The sequence below is a fragment of the Carassius auratus genome, chromosome 10, assembly GCF_003368295.1.
Source record: "Carassius auratus strain Wakin chromosome 10, ASM336829v1, whole genome shotgun sequence".
Taxonomy (NCBI): domain Eukaryota; kingdom Metazoa; phylum Chordata; class Actinopteri; order Cypriniformes; family Cyprinidae; genus Carassius; species Carassius auratus.
Window position 1 is genome coordinate 7,792,743 of NC_039252.1, and position 14,384 is coordinate 7,807,126.

The window sequence follows — 14,384 nt, forward strand, 5'->3', positions numbered from 1 at the left end:
TTTCCTGAAAATAAAATGAAATAAAATAAAATGCTATTGAATAAATAATAGTTGTTAATAAAAAATAAACTGTAAAAACTAACAATACAAATGCAATATATATATATTTAAAATTAAATAAAAATTTAAAATGAAATACATTTAAAAGAGGCAAAAGCATGTTACGGCTGTGATGTTTTAGATTTCCCTGAAAATAATATAGGAAAATGTAATAAATATTAATAGTTAATTCAAAACAATTCAAAAAAGAAGAAAAAAAGTGATGTGTATGCATAATTTTACATTTTATAGAGGGTTTATAATATAAACATCATATAATAATATTGATAAAAATGTAATAATGTAGTTTTATCGCAATTTAAAATTAACAAGTGACAGAAGTGTGAGTATATGTATTTTATATATTTTCCTGTTCAACAAAAAAACGAACAAATAATAATATTAATAAAAATATAACAATATTAAATAATGATAAAATTTGAATCATAATTAAACCAATAAGAGACACAACTGGCACGAGAGAGAGAGAGAGAGAGAGAGATTACACAGTACAAATGTGTGATATTATATTATAATCTTACCACTGTGGAAACCTGCCACTGCAACACAGAGGATTATGGGTACACTAATTCTCATCTTGGGTAAAAGAGGTGGATGCCGAACAAATTGAATCAAAGTGCTAAATGTCAGTGTGAGCATTGAATCACACATTTGCCGGCGGGTCTATTTATATGTTTGCTGGCATCAGATGCTGTGGCGGACAGGCTCGTCTCTGTTTACCTGCCAGCAGCTAGATGGCACATCTTGCCCCACACACAGATGTGCCATTATTTCCACACTCAATGCCTTTCATTGTTGACTTTGTGGTCAGCAGTGACTGGTGTAATGGGATGGATGTTAATTTGTGTTTTCAAATGTAAAAGGTCATTTCCTCTCCAAATCGGTTTGTGTTTGGCATCTTATCAAAGGAGATGATTGATTGTGCTCACAGATCTGATGTCACTGCTGGAGGCACGTGGGTTTGCTGTTGTTTAGTGTGAGTGTAAGGGGCCGTTCACACAGAACACATTTTTTTCCATTCCACTGCTACTTAGCAGTTATTTTTCTGTGGAAACTCACACTAGACGGACATAAAACATATGGAGCTCAAGTTAAAATAAGCTAAACTTACATGTCTTTTTCAAAGTAAAAGCACATTCTGTGTGAATGGCCACTAACATTTCTAAAGCAAAGTCATTTAATCCTCAGCCATATCATATATATGACTGAGGATTAAATAATTGCTCATTTTGCACCATAGACACTATTATGGAAAAGCGTAACTGTGGGCATGGGCTTTTTAAATACCCTTACACAAATAACATCTCATGCTGAAACTGAGTTGATTTGTTTGAATAGAAAATACAGATTCACTTAAGTAGTGTTTTTAAAGTAAACACTGCATAGTGAAGTTTTTTGTTCTTTGGCACGCACACTGCATGTCTCAACCTGTTTGCACCTGACCAGTGATCATGCAGCTACTGATATACAGCTTATTTATTATATATTTTCTTACAATTTGTACATTGTTCATACAGAATATATAATTGAATGTTCATATGTGCTTTCTATTATTTTAAAAGATGCAAATGACTAAATGTAAATGTAAAGATAATTAATGTTTCTTGTCACTTTTAATTTTCACTGAAAGTGAAGTCTTTATTATCCAAACGCCTATGATTAATTTTTACAATTTTTAATTAAAGTTTAAATTTTCCCGAACAAAATAAAATAATACATTTATTAAGTTATTAAGTTACAAAAACATGTTCCATGTTCCACATAAGTATTATGCTGTGTGGATTTTGTTTTAAATTACTCTAAAAATAAAATAAAATAAATAATGATTCATTATGCTTTTTGGATTTTGTTTTAAATTTCCCCGAAAAGAAAAGAAAAGAAAAGAAAAGAAAGAAAGAAAAGAAAAGAAAAGAATAGAAAGAAAAGAAAAAATAGAAAATTCTGGAACACAAACATTTTGCAGAATTTAACATGACCTCTAATTTATTTTGGACAAATTAAGTTTAGTTGATTAAAAACCTAAATATTTTAGCAATTATTAATGCAGTGATGTTATAAGTTAATGCTGTAATAAACTACAATCGACTTAAACTCTAAATTGATGTAGCGCGACCCGAGAGGCCTTTATTTTGAACATCAGTTAACGATGTCTTTTATTTTGATAGTCGTCGTTACCTGTGACGTCAGACGCACAGCGCATGTCAACGGAAGTGGAAACCGGGATTGCGAGATGACCAATATTAAAACAAAACCGACATGCGATTTGGGTTCGTGTCCGCGCGTGTAGAGCAGCAGTGAGCTCTGACAGCACCGTGCCAGATGTCGGTGAACCTGCGGCGCTTTAGGCCCCCTGCAGCGGATGCGTGCTCCACATTCACAGTCCTGAAAAGAGAGAGGACGAACACAGAGAAGCAAGGTCAGTACTGGACGCATGAACGCGCGCGCCTGCAGGTATGCGCTCCGTAGTAAGACCTGGCTCATAAATACAGTCAGTTTCACATTACTATCTTAAATGTTGGTGTAGTTTCAGTTTTGCCTTGCTATGTAACATTTCTTTTTATTACTGTGTCTCAAATCCAAGTGTGTTACATTTATGCTGTCTAGGAAGGGAACTAAAAGCAATGTCTAATGATATTGTTTTTTAGTTCGATGTAATTTGCTTTAATTTGGCTGAAATAAATGTTTCAATGTCCATCTTTGAAGTCAGTCTAGAATTTATGAGTAACATGTTACTGTGAACATTATCTATTTATTTGTAAAATGTTTTTTATATACCCATTAAGGAGTCTATTAACTGACTGGGAACTATATTCGTCCAGTGTGATGATTTGAAATATTTTTATGATTTTAATTAAAATATATATTACAATTTGAGCTAGACCTGCTCAAAAAAATATGTGGCTAGCCTAAGATACCCTGTAGAGCCAATTTCTCAGATAATATATCCTCGCATGATATTAACAGAATTAATATAATGCAGTATTTTAAATAGTACTGTATTTATTCTTTTAATAATTAATTCTTAATATAATTCTAATATGATAACAAAATTGCTTCTTGTATGATGATTAAACGTCCTTTTCCTTGAAATATCAAACTGTTGTTTAATAATTAAACTAGCAGATGTTACACTAATGATATGTATAAACCAGTAACACTACACTTTATATAGAAACTATATTGTTTTGGTATTTTTGGTTGATGTGAAACGCACCCTTAATTACATCATGTGCCCTGTGTTGATTCTCCATCTCCTTCTTGTCTAGAATGAGAAGACTTCCTGTCGTGGTCGCCCTCATCTGGGTCTGCTCAGTGTTTTACTCCGGCATCTTTCTGTTTGTGGGAGGCTTCCTCTTAGTCAGGCTGGAGGTCAACAGAACGAGCACCTGTGCAGACGTCTTGTCTCCCGGAGCTCAGGTGAAGGGGGATTTCTGCCTGAGCGAGCCACGCTTTCGTAGGGCAGTGGTGCTGATCATCGACGCTCTGAAGGCCGACTTCACCCGCTACGATCCGGAGAACACAGCACCCAAACCGTTTGAGAACAAGCTGCCAGTGTTAGATGAGATGGCATCGTCACACCCCTCTCATGCCAGACTCTACACCTTTCGGGCCGATCCGCCCACCACTACCATGCAGAGGATCAAAGGCTTTACCACAGGTTCCCTGCCCACGTTCATTGACGTGGGGAACAACTTCGCATCCAACGCCATTCTGGAAGACAATCTAGTGCACCAGCTGGGACAAGTGGGTGAGTGAATCTGCAGCTGGCAATTTCCTTTAAACCCAAACTGTCAAGAAATGATCTTTTTATTTAGAAAAGGAAGACTATTTTTAGACCACTTTGAATTTTCTTCACATTTTGTCATTATTTAAAAGTAGATTTCTACCAAATCTCATTACAATGCAAAACCCCACAAAACATTTTTCTTGTTAAGTATTTAAATATGCCGATATAAATATGATAATTTAAATAGAAAAAGTTGGAATTACATGGGCCATAAAAATATGGGAATTCTCAAAAACCCAAAACTTAACTTCCAGATAAATTATGGTATTGGGAATGTGCTTGATTATCTTAGTATAGTTTTTATTGTATATTCTGCAAAAAACACAAAATGATCAAAAAGACAGTAAATAGTATACATAAATTTGAAATGACAACATTTAATTATTTATTCATTAAGGAATTCTGAAAAATAGATGTAATGGATTCCAAAAAAAAAAAAAAAGTTACTTGAGCAGCAAATCAGCATATTAGAATGATTTCTGAAGTGTCATGTGACTGAAGTAATGATGCTGAAAATTCAGCTTTGCATCACAGAAATAAATTACTTTTTAAAATGTAGTGAAACATACAACTTTAATTTTAAATTGGAAAAATATTTCAGAATATTATTTTTTTTATTGTATTTTTTATCAAAACTGCAACTTTGTCGAGCATGAGACTTTAAATAATTTTTTTTTTTTTACTAACTCTTTTGGATTTTTTGGCAGAAATGTTACCTGGGCCTATTTTTGTGACCTTTGTGAGATTTGCTGCAACAAAACAAACAAGAAAATATTTATTGCTTTACCATAATCATGTTTGCAATTAATGACATTTGTAGAAAATTTACAAAGTCACCATTTTATCAAACTAAATGAATCCTGTTTAGATTGAAATTATCATAAACTCTAGCTTTTTTTGCTAGAGTCTTTGTTAATCATTGTGTGTTTTATCTCCCCTTTAAAAGGCAAGAGAGTTGTTTTTATGGGGGATGACACATGGGTGAGTCTTTTCCCCAAGAAGTTCCACAGATCGCTGCCCTTCCCCTCCTTCAACGTCAAGGACTTGCACACCGTTGACAATGGCATTCTCCAAAACATTTATCCCACCAGTAAGCAGAATAAATAGCACATCAATCAGGACCTTGCCTGGTTGGTTTGAGATCTTTGTTTACCTTCTAAATAGATGCACAGCTCTCTCATGTGTACACTGTAAACACAGTGTCTGAACGAGTGGCTAAGGGTTCGTGTGTTCTTTCTCCAGTGGAGGGGGATGACTGGGATGTGTTGATTGCTCACTTCCTGGGTGTGGATCACTGTGGGCACAGATTTGGCCCGGATCATCCTGCAATGGCTGAGAAACTCTCCCAGATGGATGGAGTTATCAGGTTAGCAGCAGCCTCATTCATCTACCCACATTCTGCCAAGTTTTTACAGTTTCATGATATATTTAATGCATTATGCATTTGTTTTCCATACGTTACTCGCCGCTGACTCCAGATCAGTGATAAAGCGTCTGAAGAACGACACCTTGTTGGTGGTGATGGGTGATCATGGAATGACAGACACTGGGGATCATGGTGGAGAGAGCCAGAAAGAGACAGACGCTGCTCTGTTTCTCTACAGTTCCTCTCCCTTATTTCCAGCACCAGGCTCCCAGGTATAAGAGACACAGTTATGATTTGTCTGTATTTAATATGTTACTACCAGTGGTGTGGGTGGCCAGATGCAGAAACATTTGGGGTGTCAGAAAATATGTTGTAGTAAGGCTTTAGTCAACACTATTGGTCTGTAATTGCATGATAATAGCTTTAGTACAATTTTATTGTGTCCGATACTTAAAAAAACGAATTGTTTATTAGCCTTTTCCAAATTTTCCATTTCCTAAAATGTGGGGAAAAAAATTAAAATAAAGTGCCACTATGAGAGAGGAATTTAAATGTCTTTGGGTTATCTTTTGGCTTTTTCCATACATTTGGATTTCAGCGTGTTTGTGTTTGTAGGTGGAACCTGAGGTAGTGCCTCAGACTGATCTGGTGCCCACTCTGGCACTTCTGCTGGGGGTTCCCATTCCTTATAGTAGTGTGGGACAGGTTCTTCTGCCACTTTTTCCTCAGGATGGCTCCCGGGGTGTACCTACAGGACTCAGCCAAGCTGAGGCGCTGTGGATTAACGTTAAACAGGTTTGAGGATATCTCTGTCGCATTTGCTTGAATGGTCTTCATGTTTTCTTCATTAGTACAACAACTGTGATGAACTTGGCTAAATTCTGATTCTTCCATTTCCACTTTTCCTTAAAGGTAAACCGCTTCTTGGAGACCTACTCTAACATGGCCAAAGACATCCCACCAGACAGTCTGTCTCAGCTGCGGGCTGACTTCTCAAACATTTCCTCCCAGTATTTGGCAGCTGACCACAGGGGCCATCTTCCCTCTCCTGAGCTAGTCGTCTCCATGCAGAACTATCTGACAGCTGTCAGGGAGACTTGTAGAGCCTCCTGGGCCCGTTTCAGTCCTTTCAAAATGGCTGCTGGGCTGTTAATCTTAGGAGTTGCCTGTATGCTCTGCTACGTCCTTTCTGAGTTGTCCCATGTAGTGATTCAGCAAGGCCTGCTGAAGTTGCCCATACTCTCAGGGTTGGTGGTGGGTCTAGTAGTAGCTGCAGGTCAGCTGTTCTTCCGAGGATATTTGGAGCTCTCGTGGTGTGCGGGAGCTGCAGCACTTTCTTCTGAGGTTTTGTTTCTTTGGAAGACTCGAGGAGTTTTGGTTAAAGAGAGGTGGTCACCTTCTGGCCTCCTCACGCTGGCCCTTCTGGTGCTTATCCTGCGCTGTGCCTCCCTACTCTCGGACAGCTATGTCATCTATGAGGGAAACGTGGTTACCTTCTTGCTCTTCACGTTGAGCGTATATGTTCCTCTCCGTCTAAACTGGGATGGACTCCTTGTGCCGCTTCCCCCACCAGACACCCAGAAGCCACCTCGTATGCTCCAAACAGCTCTGCCATCCTCAGTGGTTCGACGTCAGGCCACTATCCTGTTGGCTTGGTTGGGAGTGCTGGTGGGATCGCTTTACCTATCCCTCTCCTTCCACAACTGCCGAGAGGAGCAGGGCACCTGCCAGCCCTCACTTTTCCTCTCCCCGCTTTCACGAGTACAGAACAGTCAACTGCGCAACCTCCTCTATGTCTTCTCCGTTGGCTCTCTGGCCTTGTTGGGGTACCTTCTACACCGATGGCTTCGACATTACGGGAACCTCAATTGTACCAGTGTGACTGCGTTTTCGGCCTGCTTCCTCGTACCCCTGGCCTCTGTTTGCATTGGTTTGCACTGGGCGGTGAGCGCCACCCCAGAGGACACCTTCAGGAATTTGTCCGAACTCATCGGCTTAGCTCAAGTGTTCCTGCCTAGAGCCACTTTCTGCGTACTAGGTCTTGGACTACTCCTGTTGTGGGTAGACCCCATGACAGTGTTCCTCAAGTCAAGGACTCCATTGAGCTCTCGAGGAACATCCCTGCCACCCCCCAAGTACCGAGCCAGTACGGGAATCAGTCCGCAGGCTGAACTTCACCACCTTATTCCACAGTTGTATCAGCGCATCCGACACTCGCTGGAGGACGGGGCAATGGAAAGTGGTGAAACTGACAGCAGGCCAGCTGTGGAGGCTTACGGGCTAGGTACAGTGTACTCTGCCCCATTGGTTTTGCTTTGTGGACTCCTGGGATTGGTGCTTCTGCTGCTCCATCCGGAGGGAATGGCCCTTGCCTTCCTGCTTCTCCTGCTGGAGGCCGGAGCCATGCTGCACATCCACGCCTGTAGCGCCAACCTCTCCAGCCTGCACAAGCACTCTAGTAAGATGCTCTCCATGGTTATCTTCACATATTATGCCTTGCAATTAAGTTATTACAACTGATGCATCAAATATTCCTACTTTAACCCTCCCAGATGGTTTCAGTGTTCCATGGGCTCCAGTGGTTTCATGGTCTCTGGCAGCCACCCAGTTTTTCCATGCAACAGGACACCTCCCAACCTTCCCCTCCATTCAGTGGGGTGCTGCATTTGTGGGCTTTCCTCAAGGACACACGGGCACTGCACTTCCTGCGTCATTGGTGACCCTCAACACCTTCTCCTCTCACATTATCTTTGCAGGTAACATAACACTAGATGCAGGATACTGTCAACATGATTCACATTGGCTTTGTTTCTGTAACAACATTATGTTTTTTTGAAGCTTTCTGTCTGTTCTTTCTCTCCATTTCTAATGATCACGGTCTAATTTGCACATGCAGTTGGTTGTCCTCTGCTGCTGTTCTGGCCTCTGGTGTGCGAGGTGCGTGGGACCCGATCTACATGCTCAGCAGGAGCAGAGGAGAGCGAGGATGCTGTCATGGAGATGAGACTGAGAGAGAACCCCCAGAAGTTCAGCTCGGGTCTCCTGCAGCTCGCTGCACGCTACCTCTTCGTGAATGGAGCGCAGGTGCGTTGAATGGAGCACAACAACATTTTTAACCGAATCAATGTTTCTGTGAACTCCTTTATCGTGAAATGGTGTTCTACAGTAATTGCACTGTTATTTTGTTATAATTCACCAGACTGTGTGAATTGACCAATAAAATAAATATGTATTTTTATTTTGTTTAGTCATGCAAGTCTTGGTGTTTAGAGGCTAATTATGGGGTAGTGTTATGAGCTCAAATGCTTTTGTAAAATGGATCATAAATTCTAAATACATAAATCATATTTACATGAATAAAAACTTGTTTACCTTCAGGTTTTTGCGTCGGTTTGTGCTGCAGCCATCCTCAGGAGACACCTCATGGTGTGGAAAGTGTTTGCACCCAAGTGAGTCACAAAACTCCAACTTATTGTTTCTTTCTCTTCTACCTCATCACTTTCCGTCTTTTTTATTTTAAGGCATTGATTAAATTATCTAGGGATGTGCACATTTTCGAAATGGACTAGTTAGTGGGTTGAACAGTGGTGGTTGGTGTTTTTGACAATTTTATTTTGTATGAGGCCCTTTATAACATTACCAAAATTCACCCACACACCAGTTGCTTTTCAAGTTGAGGGAGTGTAGCCCGCTAACTGTCACACTTTATAAGTAGATGATGTTAACCCGGAATTATGACTGAGAGTTTTATGACAACTTTCACAAGAGGTAAATTAATGTAGCATGAAGCATTTTGTCATCATTACTAACACACACAGGGATCCGTTGTGGCATTATAAGTGTTGCCAGAGTACAATCTACTTGTTTTCATCTTGTAATTACAGTAATTATGTTGGCCCAGTTCTTCACAACACAATGGAAACATGCCACAACACAATGAAATTAGCACAATACAACGAAAACAACCCGCAACTTAACGGAATTTGCACAACACAACATAAACAAGCCGCAACCATGAAACAAGTTGCTGCACAATGAAATTAGCGCATCACAACCAAATTAGCACAACACATTGAAATTTGCACAACACAACGAAATTGGTACAACAACAACATTTGCACAATACAATGGAAACAAGCCACAACAAAAACGAAATTAGCACAACACAACAGAAAAAAAAGTTGCAGCACAACACAACGGAAACAAGCTGCAAAACAACGAAATTAGCACAACACAGCGAAATTAGCACAACACAGCGAAATTAGCACAACACATTGAAATGTGCACAACACAACGAAATTAGTACAACAACATTTGCACAATACAATGGAAACAAGCCACAACAAAACTAAATTAGCACAACACAACAGAAAAAAAGTTGCAGCACAACACAATGGAAACAAGCTACAACACAACGAAATTAGCACAACGAAATTAGCACAACGAAATTAGCACAACACAACGAAATTAGCACAACACAACGAAATTAGCACGACACAATGGAAACAAGCCACAACACAAAAAAATCAGTCCCATGCGTTGTGCACTACTGGGTCACCGTAAATTTCGACTTCAGTGTAAGTTAAAGTAAATAAATAAATAAATGCTCTTCTCATAACTGCATTCTATAAGATGTATTTTTCTTTTGGCAGACTGATGTTTGAGGCATCGGGCTTCATCGTGGGCAGTGTGTTTGTGATACTGGGGGTCGCCATGGTTATGAGGGTGGACGTGTCAGTGGGTGGGCTATTTAAGAAACTCCTCCCACAGAACTCCAGGTAGCACTGGCTCTCCTGACCATGCCCTCTTTCCTCCTACAAACCCAGTCCAGAACTCTTCAGGGACGTGCTGGTCATCCTCCTCAACTCCACTGCCAACCATACGAATGGACACTGTTTTGGACCAAAGAGGTCTAAAGCATCTCCTCGTTTTCAGATACGTGAGAGAAGTCGATAAACCGAAGTTGATATTTTATAAAAGCTATTTTAAAAGACTGCAACAGTCATTATGCTTTCGACAAGCTATTGATCTGTCTGCCTTTGTTGCTCTGCTGCCTTTGTATTGAAAAAGAGAGAGGGAAGATGATCTTTGTGCATGCCTTTTTACTGCCATGTTCCACAAGGTCATTCAAGAGACGATTAGAAGTTATTATATTGAAGGGCTACATGACGAAAACCCCTGCTGTTCGAACATTTAAAGAGCCAGTTCATATTTAATGTAAATTAAAGTCATAATTCAACCATCATGTGGTTCCAAACCTCATCGCAGTGATCTAGATGACCAAGCTGCTCCATACATTAATAGTGGATTGGGACCAGGCGCAATTGTGGTCATCATTCATCGTCTGGAAAAGTGCAGAGTGGATTTTGTTAAAGAAGGTCCAAGCTGCTCTTTTCCAATCCTTTTCCATTCCTTTGTGTTTTACAGAAGTAAGTCATACAGGTTTGTTGTGTAAATGATGTTAGAGTTTTTTGGGTTTTGGTTGAATTGTCCTTTTAAAAGCTACAAGTGCATGCTTGAGGGCATAATTTTCAGCAGTGGATTGAAACGGTTGAAGCTTGAATATTGTTTGATAACAGCTCATTCATGTTAATGTGTCGTCCTGTCTATTCCCTAGCAATAACCACTCAAGCATTAGGGTTGAACCAATAACGTTATATTCTGCACCGCATGAAAGGTATTTTTTACTATTATTTTAAGTTCCTCACTTAGAGAACAGGTCACTAGCTTTAACGGTTGCCTTGTTTGATGTTACTGAATGAAACTTGTCTTCATTCAATTTGCGTTGACTGTTATTTATTTAGCTGTCATATATTTAGTTCACTAATGGATTAAATGACTTATGATCTCATTTTTGTGAGAAATGCATGGGGAAGATAATTACATCATGTGCTCAGGTTAATTTAGCCATTGCAATAGAAGTATTGTGCTCTGCATTGTGCATTTGTGTGTAAGAGGGGCTGATTTTTTAATTACATTTTTTTTTAAGCAAAATACTGTCAAGCCATACAGTGGCTTTTAATATGTCTTAACTTGGGGTTGACGATTGAATTACCTGGGAAAGAAATCATTTTAATTGTCATGGAATTGTTTTAATTCATTGATAGATGGAAAAAAATCAATTAAATATTTTGTACGATTTGAAGCGGTTGTTTGTGTGAGTGTGTTCTAGTTTGATTATGTTTGCAGGAGCAGCTGTTGGTCTGCAGAGGGCAGTGTTTCATCTAAAAACACCCTTTGAAATCTGATTGATTCTGCGGTCAGTAAGTGCCAGGGTAAATTCATTAAAAAGTGCTCTATCATTTCCATAGGAGCAGGCACGTGCACAGGTAGGGCTCAACCTGTGCAGAGCACATGCCCTTTTTGCCCTTACACTCCGAAGTGCCCTTTTTTTGGTGTTTTTTTTTTTTTTTTCAATGCTATTGGTCACCATTTACGTCTGTATGTCTGTTTTACAAATATTTAGCAAATGAAAGTTCTTAAAACGAGCTTGTGTAAATCTAATTCGATTCTCAAGCTGTCAGTAAGCTGATAACTCCGCCCCCTCTATATTCATTAAATCAACTGAAGTTCCACAGCAGCCGCACTGTAGACAACAGCTGAGCTGAACAAAGTTTTGCGAAGGGTAAATAAATATCTTGTTTTTTGAATAAGTACTACTAAACACTATGTCTATAAAGGCTCATATTTTATTTTTTGGATGTCTGTCTGACTGGCTGAGACATGTGGGACGTCGCCTGAGAGAGAGGGCTAGCATTTGCCATCTAGTCATAGCCAATACATAGCCAACACTTAAATAGCCTGGGCATGTAGTAGCATTTCATCTTTTATAGAATGCGATTTTGGCCAAATGCACTTTACCACAGGAAAAACTGAGCGCTCCGTCTATATAGCTAAAAAAACTAGTTTGTAACCTGTAGATGAAAATGTAATGTGATCCCGGCAGCGGCAGGCGCCGTCGCCGTTTTAATGACGGACAAAAAAAATAAATAACATTTACACGCATTCGCTGGGCAAAAACGATATATTGATAACAACAACATATAATTTGTTTTTACCATCGGAAAATCATAACAGGTGCGCCCCCGCGCTGTTTCGTACTGAACTTACACAAAGCAGCGAGTGATCCTCGTCACCTAGATAACTATATTTCTAAGAAATTTCTTCTTTGATTTATGATTGCTGATACACTTAATTTTTTTAACATTTAGGATAATCATGTTATGGTATACTCTCCGTATACTCTCTGTATAAAAAGTAGTAAAACATGGTTTTACTACAGTAATGTAGTAGTAACTAAAAAAAAAATTACAGAAGATCACTGAAATCTTTATATTTTATCATGCAGAATGTAATTCATGATTCATTCCAAGGCTTCGTTTATTTGATCCAAAATACAGCAAAAACAGTAATATAGTGTAATATTTTTACAATTTTAAATAACTGTTTTCTATTTGAATATATTTTAAAATGTAATTTATTTTTGTGATCAAAGCTGAATTTTCAGCATCATTACTGCAGTTAGTACTCTTCAGTGTCACGTGATCCTTCAGAAATGCTTTTCACTGCAACTGTACTTTTCACACTATTTTTATTTATTTTTTCATTGCTGGCTTATTTTAGGGAAAGTGTAGTGAATAGTAGACCTTCAAGAAACCAACATCCCTGGTCCACCACAGTATCAAATTTTTGCCAGGTAGGCGGAAACATGTTGGATATGTTATAGTAACGGTATGGCTAAAGTTTCTTATAATCTGGAATTGAGTTGTACCGTAGTGTTGGACATAATTACTTAAATTATATTTCAAAAAAGTTAGTAAAAAATACTTGACTCATTGCTCACCTTCCCCTCTTCTCAATGTCATTCATAAAAATGTTAAACAAATAATACAAATTAGCTTATGAAACAGAATAGCTAAAAAAGAGAATATATATATAATTGATATAAAAAAAGGGAGGGGGTGCCCTTTTTCAGTTTCAGCACATGCCCCTCAAAAGGTCTGTGCACGGCCCTGCATAGGAGATACTTTTTGCAAAAGTGGCTTTTAAGCTCAGGAATGACTGTCAAGCAGAATTTATCTGTGATTTCAGTTCAACTAAATAATACTATAATAATAGTTAGATCTTTTTTTAACAACAGTTGAGACTGAGGTGTATTTCTTTTACAGTCTTCATCAGTACTTGAAGAAAACTAAATCTGTGATCAATTTTTACAGAAATAATATTTTTTTGGAGCATAAAGCACAAGAATAATGATTGTAAATAATGTGGTGCCCTGTTTTCAGAAGTAGTTATTGCACTGATTTATTGGGCCCGAGGTGGCAAAGTTCTTCTGCGATCTTTAGAAAAAAAAAAAAAAAAATCATAAATGGCATGGTTTCCTGACACAACCCATTTATTAAAGATCACTGGAATAAGGAAATAGTAATGTCACTTTATTATAACCTGCACTGAAAGGACACTGAAGATGAACCCTTTAAATTCAAATGTTAAATGAACATCTTATGCACACAAAGTGTACATTTTCATTAGTTTTTATATTAGTACATTAAGTGCATAATTAAATGAGAACTAAGCAGTAAAAACATGTTTTCTATATTTTATATAATTTCAGTAAAGTTTATTTTACCTCAAGTAATGAAATGTTTTAATTTTAGTTTTAATTTACCTTAACCCAGTCATCTAATACCACAAGAGATGTCATTATTCGTCAAATCCATTACTAATAAGCAAAGATGTTTGTGCTATTGTTTCCTTGCCAGAAAAAAGCTATTAACTGCTAAGAAATTAAAGTAATATTCCCAAGAAACATGCATTGGTTTAGACATTTTGAATGAAAATGGTGATATATGGACTTTTTCATGTTTATTTTATCTTGATCCCTGTTCGCATTGCAGAAACACAACCAAAACCAAAGCAGGTTATTTAAAAAAAATCATCAGTACTTTCCCCAACCAGTCTAGTTTTGTTTGTTACGCGTGATAGCAAAACCGAATCAAAACAAAGCTTTCAACTTTCCGACATGTTAAGAAATTACCCATGACCATCTGTGGCTGGAGCATAAACAAACTAATCTTATGGACTTTCCAAAATGTGTCCTTTGTCCCCGGACTACAATAGATATCTCATCATAGCATGCTCACTGCACAAACATAAAGAACGGATTCAAAA

At 38.3% G+C, this 14,384-nt stretch overlaps 1 protein-coding gene across 2 annotated transcripts; it reads left to right on the plus strand.

Moving 5' to 3' along the window:
* Positions 1-2,225: 2,225 nt before the first annotated feature.
* LOC113109704 (GPI ethanolamine phosphate transferase 3-like) lies at positions 2,226-11,358 on the plus strand. 2 transcript variants are annotated; one of them, XM_026273438.1, is made up of 11 exons: positions 2,226-2,511; positions 3,327-3,808; positions 4,794-4,937; positions 5,090-5,213; positions 5,326-5,485; positions 5,829-6,008; positions 6,126-7,671; positions 7,766-7,969; positions 8,110-8,297; positions 8,592-8,662; positions 9,866-11,358. In XM_026273438.1, the coding sequence occupies exons 1-11, from the start codon at positions 2,492-2,494 to the stop codon at positions 9,993-9,995; spliced, it is 3,249 nt and encodes a 1,082-aa protein (XP_026129223.1). In that variant the 5' UTR covers positions 2,226-2,491; the 3' UTR covers positions 9,996-11,358. The 2 variants fall into 2 exon arrangements, with proteins under 2 accessions (XP_026129223.1, XP_026129224.1); XM_026273439.1 differs by having other exon boundaries at positions 2,227-2,476.
* The last annotated feature ends 3,026 nt before the right edge of the window (positions 11,359-14,384 follow it).